The sequence below is a fragment of the Marmota monax genome, unplaced genomic scaffold (assembly GCF_021218885.2).
Source record: "Marmota monax isolate L192 unplaced genomic scaffold, Marmota_monax_Labrador192_F-V1.1 WCK01_AAM20220418_F8-fsc00022, whole genome shotgun sequence".
NCBI classification, from domain to species: Eukaryota; Metazoa; Chordata; class Mammalia; order Rodentia; family Sciuridae; genus Marmota; species Marmota monax.
Window position 1 is genome coordinate 21,600,215 of NW_026695215.1, and position 19,567 is coordinate 21,619,781.

The 19,567-nt window shown below is 46.5% G+C and overlaps 1 protein-coding gene across 1 annotated transcript in view; it reads right to left on the reverse strand.

The window, feature by feature from the left end:
• The window catches only part of Tf (transferrin), a 29,894-nt gene extending 14,138 nt beyond the window's left edge, over positions 1-15,756 (reverse strand). Inside the window, exons 1-9 of the mRNA XM_046431595.2 lie at positions 15,600-15,756; positions 13,315-13,487; positions 9,451-9,559; positions 8,499-8,675; positions 7,671-7,803; positions 6,849-6,904; positions 6,155-6,333; positions 5,072-5,249; positions 3,769-3,923 (exon numbers count right to left, since the gene is read on the reverse strand). Coding sequence (XP_046287551.1) covers positions 3,769-3,923; positions 5,072-5,249; positions 6,155-6,333; positions 6,849-6,904; positions 7,671-7,803; positions 8,499-8,675; positions 9,451-9,559; positions 13,315-13,487; positions 15,600-15,642 — 1,203 coding nt within the window. The 5' untranslated portion in view covers positions 15,643-15,756. The remainder of the gene's footprint in view (positions 1-3,768; positions 3,924-5,071; positions 5,250-6,154; positions 6,334-6,848; positions 6,905-7,670; positions 7,804-8,498; positions 8,676-9,450; positions 9,560-13,314; positions 13,488-15,599) is intronic.
• Between the last annotated feature and the right edge of the window lie 3,811 nt (positions 15,757-19,567).

Consider the following 19,567-nt stretch of genomic DNA (forward strand, 5'->3'; position numbering starts at 1 on the left):
GGCTAAATAAATGGCAGCCTATCCATACTATAGAATAGTTATCAACATGAAAAATATCATGTTTTTTCTTTAAAAGACAACTATTGGGCATATTTGTTTCTCTCAATGCAGACAAGAATCATTATACAGCAAAAAAAAAAAACCTTTTCAACAATGATTTGATTCATAAGCATTTGAAATTTACATAATTTTAAATGAATATATAAATACTGTAAGTAACCAGCTCATGTTTTTTTTATCTTCCTCTACACATCTAAACTTTAAAAAATGACCAACATATATAGTGTTTGAAAACTTGAAGTTTTGAAATACTGCTTTCCCAATACGTCTCAGAAACATCCTTATTCTAACTATAGGTGGCATAGTGTAGGAGGGGAAAAAGAAAGAAGAGATATACCAAAAATTGCCCTCTTAATATCCTACCTATCCTGTCGGTTAAAAATGGTAATGTCTCTAGCAATAATGGATTAGGCTGAAGGTGAAGAGTGGCGTGTACCTCGAGGGCTAAGACTAGTGTTGCAAGTATTTTCCCATTTGGTCCGAGCTTAATGTAGCAAATAGTGCTGAAGGAGCAAAGTTCTTTCCTTCCATACATTTTCTCACTGTCTTCCTTTTAAGCTCTTTGTATTTCAGTTTGAAGGCTCTGTCACCAGAACAGTTTCAGAGCTCACAAATCAGGGCTCATATTAATTTTTAACACATTTTAAGCTTTTCCAGATTTGCTGAAATAGCAGCTTCAGAGAGTACCTGTATCTCATTGTCTTTTTGGCAACTGTGAGTTCTTCCCAAGTCCCTTTAAGTCCTTTCTCTTGGGGTAGTCCTGTTAGTTCCTCCTTTGGATTTGGCACCAGAAGTCCACTGACAGAGAATGATCTCTGTTTGCACATGCACAAATGTCATCTATTAGTGGGAGTGTTAGAGCTGCTTCTACTTTACCAAGAGAAACATATTCTCCTGCCTGTAGTTTTTTTTTTTTTTAACAAAGTCCTTTTCATGATCAAAGGTCTTTCAACAACTGTCAAATTCTCCAAGATCTCTAGTACAGAGCCACTTTTGTCCATGTTCATCTTCAGAAATATCTGCTTTTGTTTTGGCTCCATGTTTGCAAAAAAAATCTCATTGTCACATGTTGGCCACCAATAAGAATTTCACCTCTGGGGTGTGGTTTACCACTATGAAGGTGTCCACCTTCCTTCCAGTTCTTTACTTTCATTTCACAGCAAACTCATGGGACTCGCACTTCTCCCGGTATTGTAAGCCCACCACCCTTGTCCAAGTGATCCAGCTGGAGCAAATCCAGCAAGCCCATGGCCTTGACCAGCAGGAGAGCAAAACCAGACAGCATGAATCTGCATGGCTGCAGAAAGTGGAGCACCTCCACACAAAAGAAGCCTATTTCCACCTAGTGAGCAAGCACTGAGATGTCCAGAAAACAAAGCTTACACAGTGGAGTGCTGTGCCCTTTTGAAGTCTGTTCCATTTTATACTCGTGGGCCATAATAAAGAGATCATATTGAAAAGTAATCATTTCATCCACTTTCTTCATGATATTTTTGTAGGTCTCAGCTATGATTTCTAGAATGGCTGCCATCAGTGTTGCTTTCAACCTAGATATGACCCCTTTTCCTCCTCTCTCTCTCTCTCTCTCTCTCTCTCTTTTTTTTTTTTTTGGTAATGGGGTGTATCAGGGATTGAACTCGACCACTGAGCCACATCTCCAGCCCTATTTTGGATTTTATTTAGAAACAGGGTCTCACTGAGTTGCTTAGCACCTCACTTTTGCTGAAACAGGGTCTCACTGAGTTGCTTAGCACCTCACTTTTTTAAACTTAAAATAACCCTTTTTAGAGGCTGGCTTTGAACTGACGATCCTCCTGCCTCAGCCTCCCGAGCCAATGGGATTATAGGCATGCGCCACCATGCCTGGTTTCCTCTCTTTATTTGTAAAGATGGATTCACTAAAGCCTGGAAGAATTGCCAATTAGACATCCATAAGAAAGACAGACAAGCTCAGTATTAATTCTAGAATGTGGAACAGGCAAATATCCAAGGAAAACATCTTCCCATGGCCGTGGAATTTGTTCCATCATTCTGATTATAACAGTAACATTACTATGGGAGATCATGGATCCCTTATTAAAGAAGCCTGTGCACTCACTTATGTGCACAGTTACTGCAATGTCTAAAGAATCTGGTTCCCTGTGAAATCTGTTTTCCATGCTCACCTTCACTTTCCCCTGCAGTCATGACATGCATGGTAACATCTTCGTAAAACTTGGCCAGGGCAGTGGTTTCCCATCAACAGTGGTGATGTGTCACAGGTGTGGGACCTAATAAACTATGTCCTTCAATTTTGTTTGCAAGAGTTCTTACTAGCACTGATGTTGGTCACTTCTGTTTCATCTAATCCATGAGCAAATTCTGGACCTCTTAAGGTAGCATATCATGTAATAAGCTGATTGTTACCCAGGAAATACACTTGTGCAGCAATCAGCCACTGAGCTCTCTAAGGAAATATGCTGGTCCTTGCTTTCCGTCCCAACATCTATAGATTATCTCCAAAAGTAAAGGCTCATGATGGCATTTTAGGAAAGCACAAATTATAGTGTCCAAGAATAACTCTTAAAAAGTGTTTCTATTTGGTTGAATTTTGTCTTTCTTATTTAAGATTTCATGTATTCCCAAGAGTCTTGCATTACTTAAATTTGATTTTGCATACACGAATTTATTTTGCAGCTAGTGCATCGATCCAACATGTAACACTGAAGACAAATTATCCAAGCTGTTAACAGATCGGTAGATAGACTCAGGTTTTGAGATGGTGGGCTTTGCTTTAATTTGGTTTGATTTTTCTTGTCTTGATTCAGACAAAAAAAACAAATAAAATGGAATATATGTTAAAATAGTATAAAGCAATATTTTAAGATGTATGAAATGTAAAAGAATGAGGTTGATAGTCTGGTTTTCATTTCATAATTTCACATAAATAATTATGTGGTTATTCATAAGTGCTCAAAAGTAGAATTGACAGATTTCAGCAAGAATTAGTGATGATGGCAGGAAGTCCTAGTGCCTTTAAGATATGCACCTTACCGATTCATTATAAAAGATCTAACTCAAGAACCGCAAAAGGAAGTGATGCACAGGGCAAAGAACTGGGGGTGGAGGGGATTCAGAAGCTTGGAGCTCTCTTGCCCTTGCCAAACATGCCACCCTGCTAACACCTCAATGTATGCGCCAGCACAGAAGCTCCAAATCACATTTTTTAAAGAATGATTGATAATATGGGAAAAGCTACTTAGATATCATAGGTGAGTAAGAGATGGTAAGCAACCTATATGATATGATCCCAATTCAATAATTTTCTCTGAGTTACATGATTATAAGTACTTTTGATTTTCTTCATTATATCATTCAGGATTTTCCAAAATTCTCTAGAAGCAAACATGGAATACTCTTGTAATCAATGAACCAACTTTGTACCTGCCTACAAAATCAATACAGAATCCTACCGTACTCATCGTGGCAGCCCACAGGTCCCCAGACACCCACACCATCAGCAGGACATGGCTTAGCTTGCCTGAGTCCTACAGGCATCCTTCAGATCCACAAACTAAGGTTCTGAACCTTCTGGGGCTGCTGTGCTCATACAGTCAGTGCAAGGATCCTGGAAACCAGGGTTTCCTCATCCCTCCCAGCTCAGCCTTAGTAGTGGCCAGCAGGTAGCAATAGGAGGGAGGCTGCCCTAGGGAGGGGAGAGTGACATACCATGATCTTGGCAATGCAATCCTCAGTGGACTCTGCCGATTCACACGCTATTTTCCCTCCACTGTTGATGCTCCACTCATCGCACTTGAGCCTCTCGTGATGGCTAAGTGCACACCACTTCACGGTCTTGCATTCATCCACTGGGCTTTCTGGGCCTGTGGCACAAGAAAAAGAACCAGAATTCAGAAGAGAGAGGCCCCCTGCTGTTGCCTGGTGTCTATTGAACCTACTATCTGTTTTTATGTAAATGCTGGTTTTGCCAGATTCCATTCAAAGAATTCATCACCTTAGAAAGAAAAGTGAATATACAATCCCTTGTTTTTTTTAGATTTAACTTTTTACTTCTTCTGAAAAGCCAACTGTCCTCTCCAGCCTCTGGGCTCCATCATTTCGGGTTGTTATTTTTCCTTCTTCTTTTTCAAAAAATAGCACTTAATCACCTAATATGTTCTTATTTTTATGTCAATTGCTTACTGTCAGTTTCCCTGAGGAGAACTTAAGCTTCAACAGGCATAGGCCATAAGCATTTTGTCCTCTGTGTTTAAGCAGCAGGAGCATCCAATCAGTGCAATTAAAAAAAAAAAAAAGGACAACTTTTTATCTTTCAGACTCGGTCCCCAAGTCACTTCCTCAGGGGCCTCACCTCCACCCCCAGGCCAGGGCCTATTTTGACTTATTTTGCATTCTTTTTAGGACCACAGTAATTTCTTGTTATTGCACTCCCCTCCTAAGCAGATCTTTCATTTGTAATTGATCATTCAATTATGGGACTACTCAGAACATTTGTCTTCTCCCTGGTCTGAAAGCTCTAGGGCAGCAGAATCTAATATATGTTTGTATGTCCAGCACTTAGCAGAGCCCATGGCTATATATTTAATGCATGTCCACTGAGTGAATGAATGATCACTCAAAACCATAGTGACCCAATGAGATTCTGGACCGGGATCCACCTTTCTAGAACTCCAACTTTATTATGGCACATGTTGGCCATAGTACTGGCTGGAGATGTGGAATCTGTAGAAACTTCATTTTTATTTTACTTATTTTGTGCCTATTCACAAAGTGAAATAGGGCAATCCTGATTTATGCAAGGGAAATAATATTAGTGCCAACCCAGGTCATTTACATTATGAATTTCCTTTAAAGCCTTTGGTGATGTCCGGTCCACCATGGCCAAGGCCATTTAGCTCACAGGAAGGGCAGAAGAAAGAAACACCAGGAGAGGCTTTGGTCCCTGGAAAGATTCTATCCCTAACCCCTGCCCTTGCCAAATTTCTCAAGCTGTTCCTTCCTGAGTACTTACATATGCCTTCCCGTAGATTCCGGACGGCAGTAACATACTTATAGCCCAAGTACAGTCTAAAGTCCATCTTAGGGGGCACCCTAAGGAATCCCAGGGCAGAGTCCTTAAACAGCAGGTTCTTCCCATGAGGAGAGCTGAACAGCTGGAAGTCGCCAGATTTGCCTTTGCCGAAATGTTCCTGTTCACAGTAAAATGAATAGTGAATGGCCACAGGGAGAAAGAGAAGCCAAAAAATGGAATCAAAGAGGAGACAAAAAAAAAAAAACCCTCAGAAATAAAATTAAAAAAAAAGAAAGAGAAACTTCAAGATGTCAGGAGAGAGGACAGTCAGGAGTGCTGTTGCCCACCTAGCATCGTCTCTGCTCACTGCCTTCTTAGGACCACACCACATTGTTTCCCTGAGTGGGTTTCAGGCCTGTCTCCCTGAATGGTTGAGAGAGGCTCACTGAGAACAAGAAATGCGTCTCATCCAGAGGCTGGCAGGGTATAAACCCTCCATGGGCAGATGCGAGGGCTGAAGGAGAGGAGGTTGGCTTGACCTTGAACACCACCTCTCCAGAGGGGTAAAATGAGCAGTGCAAGCAGCTTCCACTGAGTGAATGAATGATCACACAAAACCACAGTGACCCAATGAAAATTCTGGACCGGGATTCACCTTTCTAGAACTCCAACTTCATTATGGCCCATGTTGGCCAAAGTACTGGCTGGAGATGTGCAATCAGGGAATCAGACATTGGGAGAGAGGTTGTTTACAGAAGGAGGGTCGTGAGAGTCTTCATGGAGGTGTTGATGTTTGCCCTGGGCCTTGAAGGCCTGGTTTAGGGGGAAGGGAATGAACTAGAACAACAGGACCCTCTTCAGATGTCACCAGTCAAAAAGGCAAAGGGTGGTGGATGGTAATACCAAAGGAGGTTCCCTTCTGCCGTGTGAGGAGTCCCAATTCAGGGGCTTCTTGAGAAGCTGATTATGTGTGGCAGGGTTCCTACTGTGTCCTGGCACATAGTAACCAGAAGGTGAGAAGAAAAATTTCCCAAATCCAAGCAGAGAGCTCTAAGCAGGGGAGAGGATGGTGGGTGGGGATACCTGAGCCTGGTTGAGAAGCTCCCAGATCAGATCTTCCTTGCCATCCACGGTTCGAGCCACGACAGCATGAGAAGGAACCCGGGCCAAGTAGCAACTCTCATATTCATCCACAGGCTTCCGGGTGTTGTCTGTGCAAAGCAGCTCATACTGGTCCCTGTCAGCCTTCTGTTCCAGGTTCTCTGGGGAGGGAAAGTCCAGATGAGCCCACTGCTGGTGGAACTAGGGTGCCCCCTACTCTCCCCTGCAATCCTGTTGATAACAGAAAGTGGGAGCTGAGAGGCTTTGAGTGAACCCTGAGGACCATGGAACATGCAGGAAAGTGACTGCACAGTCAGATAAAGGCCTGCAGGCTTCTGATATCCGTGCAGCAAAACTGTCCCACATCCCATGCGTCTGATCTCATCAGGATGACTGACAGGTCAAGGTCAGCCAGACTAGCTCCCAATCCTTAGATACAGGTATACTGCCCCAGAGGCAGATTAACTTGTGTAAAGAGGCTGTATAATGCAAAAAGGCCCAAGAATCCAGATGGGGAACCCAAAAGTACCCACCTCTGTACAGGAAGAAACCCAAGCAATGATAGAAGAGAAACACTGTATGCCCCTGTCTACCTAGTGAGCATGGAAAAGCAGGCAAGGAAGAAGAACTCTCACTCCTTAGAGAGGAACTTCCAGTGTCTTCTTCCATCACTTACCAAATATGGTCAAGTGTTTGACAAAGGCCACCTCCCCAGCATCGTCTTTCAGACACCTGTGTGAAAGAAACACATTAGAACACTCTTACAAAACACTCTTGGGCACCAGGAGGGTCTGATCCCACTGTCCAGCCCTCAAATGGAAACAGAGTCTGGGGGAAGCCTCTGAGGCAGCACCATGGGGTGCTGATATTCAGGGTACCAGTGGGATGGGAGGGGTGGTTGATTCCCAGGAGATGAAAGGTCCTTTACCTTATGTTGTCCAAAAGCAACAAGAACAAATTGAAGGTATTTTAATGTAAAAAAATATTCTTTGAGTCCTGGTATGTCTACCTTCTCTTGAGGGTAGAAAAGTGCCCTTGGCTTATGATAAAACTTTAGGATATAGCCAAAGCAAAAACAGGAAGCAAAAAACCAGCCACATGGGCTTCTGGATAGGGGAATTAAGGGGAGGTAGGGGAGGTAGGTGCTTGGAGCCTGTTATACTGCTGCAATAGACAGCAGAGTGTCTGTCACTGTATGGTGAGCCTGCCTGTCTGTCACTAGGGACGTGCCTGTCCTTTCAGACTCTGCTCAGTCCAGCAAGAAGAGACATTAGCCAGGCTTCAGGGCTGTGAGGAGAAAGAAAGGACTCCCAAAGAGGGGACTGATCATCAGGGAAAGGGGCTGGCCTGGCCTCTGGAATCCCAGAGGTACCACTATCTCACTGGGAGCAGATTGGGACTTCTTAATAGGCAAGCAGGGCTTTACTTGGGGCTAGCAAAGAACTCTGAGGACATTTGGCACTTTGGCCAGCAGGGGGCAGTGGTCAGTCTTACTCACTTGAAGGCGCCTGAGTAGCCAAAGTATGGTTGAGCAGAGGAGCAGCCACACCCTGGACACAGCTGGCACAGTTGAGGGAAGGCTACTCCATCTGCACACGGGACGCAGCTGCCCGAGAAGAAACTGGCCACTGCTGCTCAACACAGAGAAATGGACCACAAGGCATAAGCAAGGCTGGCCAAAGCCAATGACGTCTCCCAGTCCCCACTCACCAGAAAACAGGGTGAAGGGGGTTAAAATAAAACCAACCATCCCAGTCCCAGCTCAGTCTTACTTGTGTTAACTTGTCAGGATCCAGGGTTTTCAAACAGGAACAAGTTAACCCCTGTCCTGCAACCACCCAACCAAGGAAACAGGCCTGGGCCCCTTCCCTGCCCTGTGAGAGGCTGGATCAGTTCCAAGAGGTCCCTCTGGGACCCATACACTAGAAATGGGAGGACTTCCCAGAGGGGTGCCGGCCAACCTCATGGCCAGCAGACAGTCACCAAAGCAGCCTCCAGCAGAATGGGGCACACATCATCCCAGACAGAAACTCTAGGGAAGTAAACAAGAGGGCCCAGCCCTGCGGTCCAGGCTAAACCCTTTGAGGACCCTGATGCTCTCTTTCTTCCCCTTCTCAGAAAAGCCTCTGCTGAAATGTTGGGAGCTCAGAGCAGAAAAGGCTCAGCCGCCACTTCCCAAGGGCAGCTGGTGCAGCAGACCTGCCAGATTCAAGGTGGTTCACCTCGCCTTCCAACATGGAGTTCAGCCCACCTGTTCAGCTGATCATAACTGTGTGACCCCTGTGTGGCCTAGGTAGGTATATCCAGGGTAGAGAGGCCAGCTTACCTTTCTCAAGAGGCTTCCGGGGCTCGGGTAAGTCACAGTAAAGCAAGCCTATGGGGATGTTCCACCCAGCAGACCTGCCCAGGCCTGTGTGGCAGGACTTCTTGCCTCGGAGCTGGTTCAGCTGGAAGCCACTGCCCTTCTTCACCACGGCAACAGCATAATAGAAGGTCTGTGGATCTGCAAAGGGATGGCATGAGTGGAAGATCCTTAACCCAGCACAGAAAAACACTGCACCTGTCCCCCAGGCTCTTGAGGAGAGAAGGGGAATCTAGAGGGTGTCTATATTGAGTTGGGTGGCAATGAAGAGGGCATAAGGGAAAGCTTCCTAGGATTTCAGGAGAAAGAAAAGACAGAAAGTGTGTTTGTAATCACTCCAGGGGCCAGCACCAAAGTGTCCCAAGTGCTCTACCTACCCTGGCCCTAACAGTGTTTTTGCCTACATCTACCCATCCAAGGCTACCAGGGAACTGAAGCTGTGGGTACAAAGGGTCCCATTCCCCACCTCTCTCAAAGTATTTCCTGTCCCCTGGCACTGGCATGGACTGTCAAGTTGATCTCAAAACACACTTTCTGAGCTGTTAAGGTCCCAGGGCATGTTCCAGAGTGGGCTCTCCCACACACATGGCACCTGTGGTTCTAGAAGACCTCCAGAGACCTTGGACTTGGCACCAGCCCCCAATGACCCTCAGGCCAAGCTGCACCCAGCCTTCTGTTTCTCCAGTGAGCACATGATTGGCTCAGTGGGTCAAGATCAGGTACACCAGCTCTCAACCAGTCCAAAGCCCACAGAGGGTGTGCTCTGTGCTTGTGGTGACCAACAGGGCTCTTCTTCCCCAAAGACGAACAGTTATTAGGGTTTAGTATCCAATGCCTGTCTGTGAAATACAAGACTCATTATCTACCAGAAGGTGAGGGCCACAGACTCCCTCTAAGAGGCCCAAGAAGGACTTACTCTCTAGTGTCCCGTAGAATTCTGCTGCCACAGGCTTCAGGTTGTTGGGAGTCAGGCCTGCCTCGTACACCAAACCCGCATCTAGGGTCACAGCATCTGCTTCATTTGCCTGCAAGAGAACAGGCCAGACCTTGAGGATGAAGCCCTCACTTCCAAGGAAGGCCCACCTAAACCCAGCCAATAGGGAGTGACTAGCAAGGCTTCATAGGCCTAGGGCCAGAAGAACCCTCAACTTGGCCAGACCACACACAACACTGCTGGATTTGGTGGACTCCATCGCCCTCAAATGAGCACTTGGCCACCATATTCCTTTTCCTGCATAGAGAAAGGAATGGGTTATATTTTCTCTTTTCCCTGATGAAGTGTCCAACTCCTGGCTAAAAATCCTACGTGGTTGTACCCTGGGCAATTGCAAAGGGTTGACCTGGCAGGTCTGGTGGAGAAATCTTCCCTCCCTGTCCCAGACCTGGGCACAGTCACTGCACTGAAGTCTCTGAAGGGAACTATAAAAAAGAGCTCAGAACCTTATGGATGGCCGTGCTCCCTTCCCAGAGACCCCTATATCTTGAGACTTCCATGAGGTCTTTCTCAGGTGCCTGAATGGGGACCTTCCTCTAGACAGGGATGGAGACCTCAAAGACATTTGTCTTCCCCCCCACCCCCCGACTCAGTGCTCAAGACTTTTCCTTCCTGTCCTGGGTCCATAAAGCTGCAGGAAGCTTTCATTCAAGGTTTGAGCACTATCTTTGGATCTAACTACATGGTTAAACTAAGTGATCATCATTACCCCATTTTTGCTTATTTTGGGGGTAGTTGTCTACTCTGACACCTAGAAGCTTTCCTGTCTATCTCAGCTCCATTTTACAAGTCAGAAAACAGGGGCTCATAAAGGTTAAGTCACTCTCCCAGGCCCCACAGGCAGTAAGTCAAGCGGCTGAGATTTGCATTCAGGCAGCTTGGATTTGCTTTTTACCACTTCACTATTTCTTCAGGGATTTTGTTTGTTTACCTTGTGCTTCTATGAATCCTCATCTTTAAATCAATAAGTCACTTGAAATTTTATAGCTGCCTTCCTACTACATCTACAGTTTCTTTTTTCTTGAATTCTTACAGTAAGCCAAACCATGTTTTATATACCCTTAAAACATATTTTCACTCCTTTTTTCTGCTTCAGATATTTTTTAATCAAAATGATTTTTCCAGAAGCACTTGCTAGTTCTCTATAAAGGGTTCTTATTGATTAAATTATAAGGCAAAAAACTACATAGCACCTTGATCTTTGCCATGTTACAGGTAAGTAATAAGACCAAGTATTTCTAAGTGAAACAAAAACTGCCATAAGCCAAACTCTTTTTCTGGTTGAAAAAAAATTTTTTTAAATATATATTTTTTAGTTGTCGATGGACATAATACATTTATTTATTTATTTGTATGTTTATTTATTTAATGTGGTGCTGAGGATTGAACCCAGTGCCTCACACAGGCAAGGTAAGCACTCTGCTACTGAGCCACAATCCCTGTTGGAATTTTTAATTGTTTTATTTTAATAAAATGTATGTAACATAAAATTCACCATTTCAACCATTTTAAGTGTACATTTTAGTGGCATTAGGCACATTTACATTGTTGTTTATCACCCCTACTTTTTTAATCTTCTTAAAACGACTCTGTGCCTATGAAACAGTTTCTTCCCATCTCCCCACTCCACCCACACACACCCCCACCTTAGGCTCTGCTAACTATTATCCCACTTCCTGTCTTTATGAGTTTGACTGTTGTAGGCACCTCATGAAAATGGAATCACGCAGCATTTGTTCTTTTGTATCTGGCTTACTTTCCTGTTCATCTATGCTGCAGCATGTTTCAGAATCTCATAAATTTTTTATGGCTGAAAACAACTCATTGTGTGTGTGTGTGTGTGTGTGTGTATAATATATATATACATACACTTGCACACACACATTTTGATTATCTGTCCGCTCACCTATGGGCAGTTGGGTTGTAAAAACATATCCGTATGCATGGGTGCATGTGTGCATGCACATGTGTTCACGGTGCTGTGGTCCCCACCAAACCCTAGGCCTCATAGGCAAGCTCTCTATCACTGAACTATCCACCCAACCTGATAAAAGCATATCTTTAATATGACAAAACACATCAAAAATTTTTAAATTGTCAATACATCTTTTTTCAGTGTCATAAACAGGAGACACAATGGACTCTTGTGTTCCACACAACTACACTCCAGATATAAAGCTCTTTGTGGCTGTTTAAACCTGTTGGTACCTTCCCCACCTCACCCAACCTCACCCCTCATGCCACTGAATCAAAGTGAATAGCAAATAAGAGCTTTGCCTGGTGCGCTGGGGGTTGGAGAGTGGTCAGGGATCTGGACTTTCTTGGCCAGGACACCAAAACCCTGGACAGGAGTCACTAGAGCCTCAGAGGCCCTAGAAGTCAGGAAGCCCAGATCTAAAACAGGAGCCCCAACACAAGAGCAGCAGCGATTCCCAGGGGCAACCTGGACCAGTAAGAGGTCAAGCCTGACCTCACAGTTCAGATGACCAAACCCAGAAGAAAGTGAGCCACAGCGAGTGGGCTGGGGAGAAGCCGGGTGACGGGGAGGCAAAGCCATCAAGAAGATACTGATATAGGAGCAGGTGGGACACAACAGGCCAATTCTTTAAACCAGTGCTGATTTCCACCTGGCTGAGCCTACCTATTCCACCGCTTCCCTTCCAGCCATCTCTACCCGCTTGCTTTGCTCAGAGAACTAGAGAACTTTCTGCGCGTGACAAGCCCATCCAAAGCCCTGCACCAAAAGGCTTAACCATACTCCAGCATGGCTTCTAAAAGCATGAGGCCATGTCCCTAGGACAACCCCAGCCCTCTCAACATGCCTGAGAGCGTGCGACACTGCAGGAATGTTCACATTTCCTCTCACTAACACACCTGCCCTCCCTTTCTAAGAGCAATCAGTGAAAAAGGCTTATAATTGTGAATCTGTATATCTTGCACTCCGGAAGCATCTCTCAAGGACCTGAGAGCCATTCCTTTGAGATATAACCATCAGGAAGGACAGGGCATCTGTCTCCCTATCTCTGTGTGAGGGTAGAACCCTCAATGCCTGGTAGACACAGCCTGGTGTATTTTCCCTGCTTGCCTCTCAAAGAGACCGTCCCTGACCACTCAGGCCAAAGCAGGTTTCTCTGTGAGTCCCTGTCAGAACACTCTCCTCTTTCCCTTCCTTGTATGTACCACATTTTGAAATGAGTCATTTACTCATGCATGTGTTTTCCCTCTCTTCTGACTAGGATGTGAGCTCCTCAGGGTAGGGACCATGTGTTTTGAATTCCCCTCTGCAGCCCATGACCCCGCACAAGATGTGACACACGTTCATTTGCACAGGGGATATACAGAAGGGATGAAGAGTATTTTTGTAGACCTCGAGAACAAAGGGATCAGCCTTCATCTGCAATCAGGATACTATTCTCCCTCCCTGTGTGCATCCCTCATTTTCTTCCCAAGGATGTATCAAGAACTTCCAGGGCTGGCCATGTAGCTCAGTGGTAGAACAACATGCTTAGCACTGCAAGGCCCTGGGTTCAATCCCCTGCACCACCAAAGGACACCAGATTCCAAATGAGGTTATATAATTATCATGATAGAACACTTTCTTATTTCTTCCCAGAATTCACAGACCTTTGTACCTCAAAAAGTCAATTTTCAGAGCACATTGGCTTTTGATTTTTTTTTAGATGAATATGTCTAAAGATGACCTCCCCTAATTCCATTTTTGAAGTGATTCAACAATGTGTGTGCATTTCCAAAACGTCTACTCTCTTGTAGGCAGCAGTGACTTACCGCGATGGCTTTGATACAATCCAGGTAGGACGTCTTCTTCACACAAGCCATGCGGAGACCATCGGCTGGAAGGACTTTCTTCATGTTGTCACGGAAAGCCACGCATTTGTTGGCCTCATGATCTGACACAGCGCACCATCTTACAGTTTTCTCGGGGACAGCCAGACATAGCCCTGGGGGTGAGAAGCCAGACCAATAAGGGACCCACTCCCTGTGCCAGGGGGAGACAGCATCATTCTCTGAAGGGCCTTGATGGTCACATATCCTCGGTCCTGTCTTCATCTCACTCCTATCCATGAACACCGCAGGGAACAGGCTCCCCTGCTTTCTGAGTGGGACCCCAGTGGCTTCCCAGTTTTCTGCTGACCACTCTTTGCTGCTCAGAGGGATGCTGGCATTCAGTCCACCATCTCCCAACTGCCTGCCTTCTTCTTGCCTCCTTCCCTCACCCCCGCTAGCAGCAAAACATACTCCTGGGTATGCACATAGCATTTTTAGCCACCTCAACCCATTGGCTCAGTACAACTCTGGGAGGCCAGCAGGGGAGGAATTACCACCTTTTAGAAATGAGGGAGCTGGATTCAAAGAACAATGCCCCCCCCCTTTTTTTTAGTTGTGCATAGACCTTTATTTTATTTATTTATATGTGGTGCTGAGAATCGAACCCAGTGCCTCACACATGCCAGGCAAGTGCTTTACCGCTGAGCCCCAGCCCCAGCCCAAGAACATTGCTTTTTTATCCAATGTCAACCCATTTGTTTGTGGCCAAGTCAGGCTTGGAACCCAGGTCTCCAGACACTTGGTCCGATGCTCAGAGCACAAGGGAAGACAAAACTCTTAGTTACTTGGCCCCTTCTTCCTCAGTAGTGGTGGGTTGGTGGTGGGGAGGGAAATGCATAAAAAGATCACGAATTTGCTTGTGATATTCATCTGCCATTCTTTTTAGTTATAACTAAAAACTCCATCTATTCAGCAGTCTTCCCTTTTTCCACTGAAATCTTCTCCAATTTTCATTTCTCTTTTTGACCGTCATTTAGAAAGCAAGCTGACTCCAGCCACACCCAGAGCTATTAAAATCCATGTGTGTGAGAGATGTCCCTATCCATGAGCTTTGGCTCCACCCCTCCAAGCCCTCAGTATCACCCCCCTGCGTCAACACAGCTAGGCTGACTCGCTGACTCAAGCAGATCCGCAAGACACAGAGCAACAGGGCCACAGCCAACAGTTCTCCAGGATGATAAAAGAAAGGATCATGGGGGGAATGACCGCCCCAACCTCCCTGCCTTGCTCTACCTTGGCCCTGGGAATTCACAAGAGGCATCACTACCAGTAGCAAACTCTCCCCAAACCACCTCTCCAGACCTTTCTCCCAACTTCTACAGGGAGACTCAGTCCTCAGTCATGTGTGGATCTCACACACCCTCATGAAGAATTGATAGTTTCAGAGAAGGCAAATATAACCCCATGTGGAAGCCTACAACTGTGTGACAAATGAGTGAGCGGCAAGCCAGGCTTAGTGGCTTACACCTTCATCCCAATGATTTAGGAGGCCGAGGCAGGAGGATCACAAGTTCAAAGCCAGCCTCCGCAACTTAGTGAGGCCTTGTCTGAAAATGAAAAAATAAAATAAAATGGGCTCTCGATGTGACCCAGTGGTTAAGCACCCCTGGGTTCAATCCCCAGTACCTGCCTTCCCTGCAAAAAATGAGTGAGCCGGAGGAGGCATTGATATAGGAAGAGGGCTCAACAACCTCAGATTGGGGGAAGCCATTGGCCACCTGTGGCATTCTCCAACCTTGCCTGGTATCTTTGCATGACCCTCCCAGGCAGGTGTTAGGATTGCGCCTCTCACAGGTGAGGAGCCTGGCCAGGATGAGGACCCAAGAATTCTGGTTTCCAGTGGCATCCTCTGAACACAGGATGGCCCTGCCTCCCTAGTAGGGTATCACCAGCGTCAAGAGCACCCACGGGACATCAGATTATGAAGGGGGGCAATGAGTGATCCAGGGGAAGTTCGGATTCCCTGCCAAGGAGTTTAGACTTGACAAAAGAGGCAGCAGAAAAGCGCCCGGATAAACTGTGCTTAGACGTGCCCTATTTTATTATATTTGATTTACTGGACAGAGGGGGAAGAGGCATTAAGCAGGGTCAGCAGGGTGGCCAGAGGCTCAAGCAGGGTGCAGCAGAAGGAGTGGCAAAGAAGAGGCACGGAAAAGGCACCCGGGCTTCCAGGGTGCAAGGGATGCCTGGGGTGGAGACTCGGTCCTTCCCGCGCAGGCACTCACCCAGGACGGCGCAGGCCAGCAGGGCGCCCACGGAGAGCCTCATCCTCCCGGTGTGGCAAGGAGCGGTGAGCAAAGACCACCTGCTTCTGCGCTGAGTCTCAGCGCCCGGGGCGCCTTTATCCCCAGCGGGAGCCGCGGGGCGGGCGCAATCTTTGACCTCCTGTGTTTGCGCAGCTGGTTGCCCAATCACCCTCACCCATCCCCCTTCCTTTTTCACCCTGATGATCACCTCATTTCCTGAGCTCTGGGACAGACCCGCACAAAAAATGCTGTTTGGAAGGGAACTAAAGTAAAATCCGCTCTTTGTTAGAGTGGCTCGCTCAGTGCCAGGAGCGCGTCTTCAGCGGGCTGGGTGGGGCTGGGGTGGCTCTGCTCCAGAATCCAGGACTGTCAGGGCCAGTGCGTGCCTCCAGGCCCATCAGCTCCGTGCATAGACGGGGACTCAGGCCTGGAGAGGGAAGGGCACTGCCCTGGAACCCCGTCGAGAACCCGGGAAAGGCAGGCAAAACCCTTCCTATAGGGAATGTGGAAAAAAGAGGGGCTCAGGGTCAAAGGCACCCTTTGCTTCTCCGCAGGTTTCCTGAAAATCCTGCCCCTGGGCTCCCAAAGCCCAGCCTTGTGGCTGAGCTCAGGCTTTTGGACTTGAATACTCTCTGCTCTCAAGCTTCCTGTATCACACCTTGGGCTAGGGCCAGTCAGGTGCGAAACAAACCCCCTCTCACAAGAAGCTTCCAGGAATATGGTCAAGACGTTAAGATTCCCAACAACGTGCCATGCTAGCACTAAGAACAACCCCAAGGAATTTGTGATCGGTTCTTAAAGCCTCAGGACAATCCCAATCCCCCTCCTGCTAAGTAGTCGTTAAACTGCTTTAATTGCACATCTTTATCACACGCACACACAAAATTATTGAATTAGTGCTTTCTGCATATGTATTTTAACTAAAAATTCTGTATATTTCAATCATGAACTAATAGATTTTTTTTTGAGGCAGAGCCTTACTAAGTTGCTGAGGTTCTCCCCTAAGTTTCTGAGGCTAGCCCAAACTTCTTATCCTCCTGCCTCAACCTCCCAAATTGCTGGGATTACAGCTATGCACCACCATGCCAGGCCCAAAGAATAGAAATTCATAAAAGGATGGGATAAAGATGGACACACTCATTTTTAAACATCCCTCTGCCTATGCTACTTTATGTACAGTAAATAGTACCCCATGGCACAGTAGATAGAGAAAGGTCAAAGTTCCTCAGTCAAAGTGTAAATCCAGATTTCAGAGAGTCATCAAGATAATTTTAGGATTTTCAAAAGTTATTCTTATCCAATCTAATCATATAATTACTGTGTCTGCCTCATATTTTAGCTGACAAAGAGCTTATACCAGGCCTACTTGACATGCCACTTTGGCCATTTTGGTTTTGTTCACTTGTGATTGTGTTATCATAATTATCTTCTAATTCCAGTTTCTTTGCAGGAATAGTTTTAAGGCACTTGTGTGTCTTGTGAGGGCTGGAGAGTTAAAGCCACATTTTTAAATTTGTACATCCATTTAACTGGGCACATGCAAACCAAAAAGCATGGAAACAAACAAATAAAAAATGTCAAGGCTGAGTGGCACATATCTGTAATCCCAGCAATGCATGAGGCTCAGTCAGGAGAATGCAAGTTCAAGGCCAGCCTCTGCAATTTAAGCAAGACCCTGTGCAACTTAGCAAGACCTTGTCTGAAATTTAAGAAATAAAAAGGACTGGGTTCAATCTCCAGTACCAAAAGAAGGAGGAGGAGGAGGAGGAGGGGGGGGGGAAGAAAAGAGAGGAGAGAGAGAGAGACAGGAGTCAGGGTGCCACAAGCATCCAGCACCGGCTTCTCTGGGCCTCCCTTTTGTGAAGTGATCTCCATCTTTCCTAAGGACACCTCAAAGGTTCCACTCAACATTCTACTGACCGACACTCTGACCCAGCTGGGGATTCAAGGCCAATCCCCACATTAAATATGATTGAATGATGATTTGTTAATCTTTTGCAACAATAAATATAACTGTAAGTTAGGTTATGTTCTCCCACATCCCCATAGGTTGTCTCCTATAGAAAGGGTTTACATGCACCCCACTTTAGAGACCATTACTTTAGCAGGGGCTTTCCTCACTAATGAGGAAGAGAGGCCGCTAGCTGACCTGTCTTACTGCTCCCTGCCTCTCGTATGGGCCCCTTGAGCTTGAGCCATGAGAAAATAAGACTATTGGCAAGAGGGGCACATTCCTACTGCCATCTGCAGTCGACCCTAGAGGATAGTCTGGATCCATGGAAAGACCCTAAGGCAGGGACATAAAGGCCGGTAAGACTCCAGGGCAGGCCTGGCGGGGAGGGCACCAAGCAAAACAGCATGTATATATGCAGCCAAGATATTGACAGCAGTGAGCATTCAAGGTCTGCCAGGAAGCAGGAAGTGGAGTTGTCAAATGCTGAGCTCATGCCACAAACTCAGAGAAGCTCAGCGCAGGGCATAGACATACAGATGGACAATGATCCACCACCGCACCCCAACCCAGACCTCTCCTACACTCACTCCTGCAGCCACAGGCTCCCACTTAGCCAGGGCCTCTCAGCAGGCAGCAGCTGTGTCCAGGCTAAGCCCTCTCCAGACCAGCCAACCCCAGGTCCTGCCCTCAGTGGGATCCTCTGCATCCAAATCCAAGACAGGTGCTAAGAAGGGTGTGTACAGCCTCACGGGATTGAAGGAAGCTCCTGTGAGGCATGGGGTGCAGCAGTGGCCACATCGTCTACTCACACCTGGTACAGAGACTTCATTCCTACTGAAGAGCAGGACAGCAACAGAGTCCTGTGTCTGCCATTCTTCAGAGGGACAGGTAATGGCAAGGCTGGTTTTGGGGGTGTATATATGTGTGCAACCTTGATTGCATGGGGTACCATGCCTGTAGAGGGTTGTGGTGTAAGAGGTTAACCACACAGTGCTCCATGTCCTTGGTGGCCCATGACACTTGTACCTGTGCCCTTACTTATGTGTTTAATTCTATTTCAGATTTTTCTGGAATCTGGGCACGCATTGTCCCTCTTATGCAGTTAAATGATGGCTGAGACTTGCTGAGAGCTTCACCATGGGTTTACCACAGCCCTCTGACATTGGTGGCTTAGAATTTCCATCTTCCAGATGAGACAGAAATGGAAGACCAGAGAGAATCATGCCTTGTTCCAAAGGTCAGCTGCTAAGCCAGAATGCAAAACCAGGACCTTTCCACCAGGAGCAGGGCTTCTCCTTGGAAGCCAGAACGTAAAGGAGGCCAAGGGCAGGTTCATCTGGGGTCACATTGAGAAAGGGTCAGATGTGGACTGCTAGCCCTAACATCTCTCCAGATACACGGCCCCCAAGTTCATTCATCAGAAGGTTTGGTCAGTCTGGGGAAGGTCTGGGTGCTGGACTGCAGAATCTGAGACAGGCTCACTGTGTTGTGCTCAGCTGGGAGAAAAATATGTGTTTAGCTCCCCTGCATGCCCTGTTCTGGAGCAAGATCTTGAGCTTTTAACTGATATCCCTACAAGAGGAAATCAGTGCCCTGGTTTTCCGAAAGTGGATGCTACAGAAAAGTAATGGTTTCTTGTTCATAGAGCCCTGGGACCAGAATTCACATCTCCTCACCCCACCCTTCCTCAGACCACAGCTTCCTTCTTGATATTGCCCTTCTCTTTATTTAGAGAGAACGGAAAAGGAAGAGAGGGAGGGAAGCACTTGAGGGAGAAAGAGAAGGAAATGGAGAGAGAGATTGAGAGAGGAGCTAAGGGGCTTCCATTTCTGAACCAACCTGAGCATGACCCACCACACACAAGATAAAACCCTTCCATTCCAACCCGAGGGTTGGCCCTCTTACAGAAATAGCTGAACTCATGTGTACGTGCAGGGGAGTTGGGGCAGCTGCCAAAGAGGGGGTGGGCAGGAAGGCAGTGAGCCTCTGAACC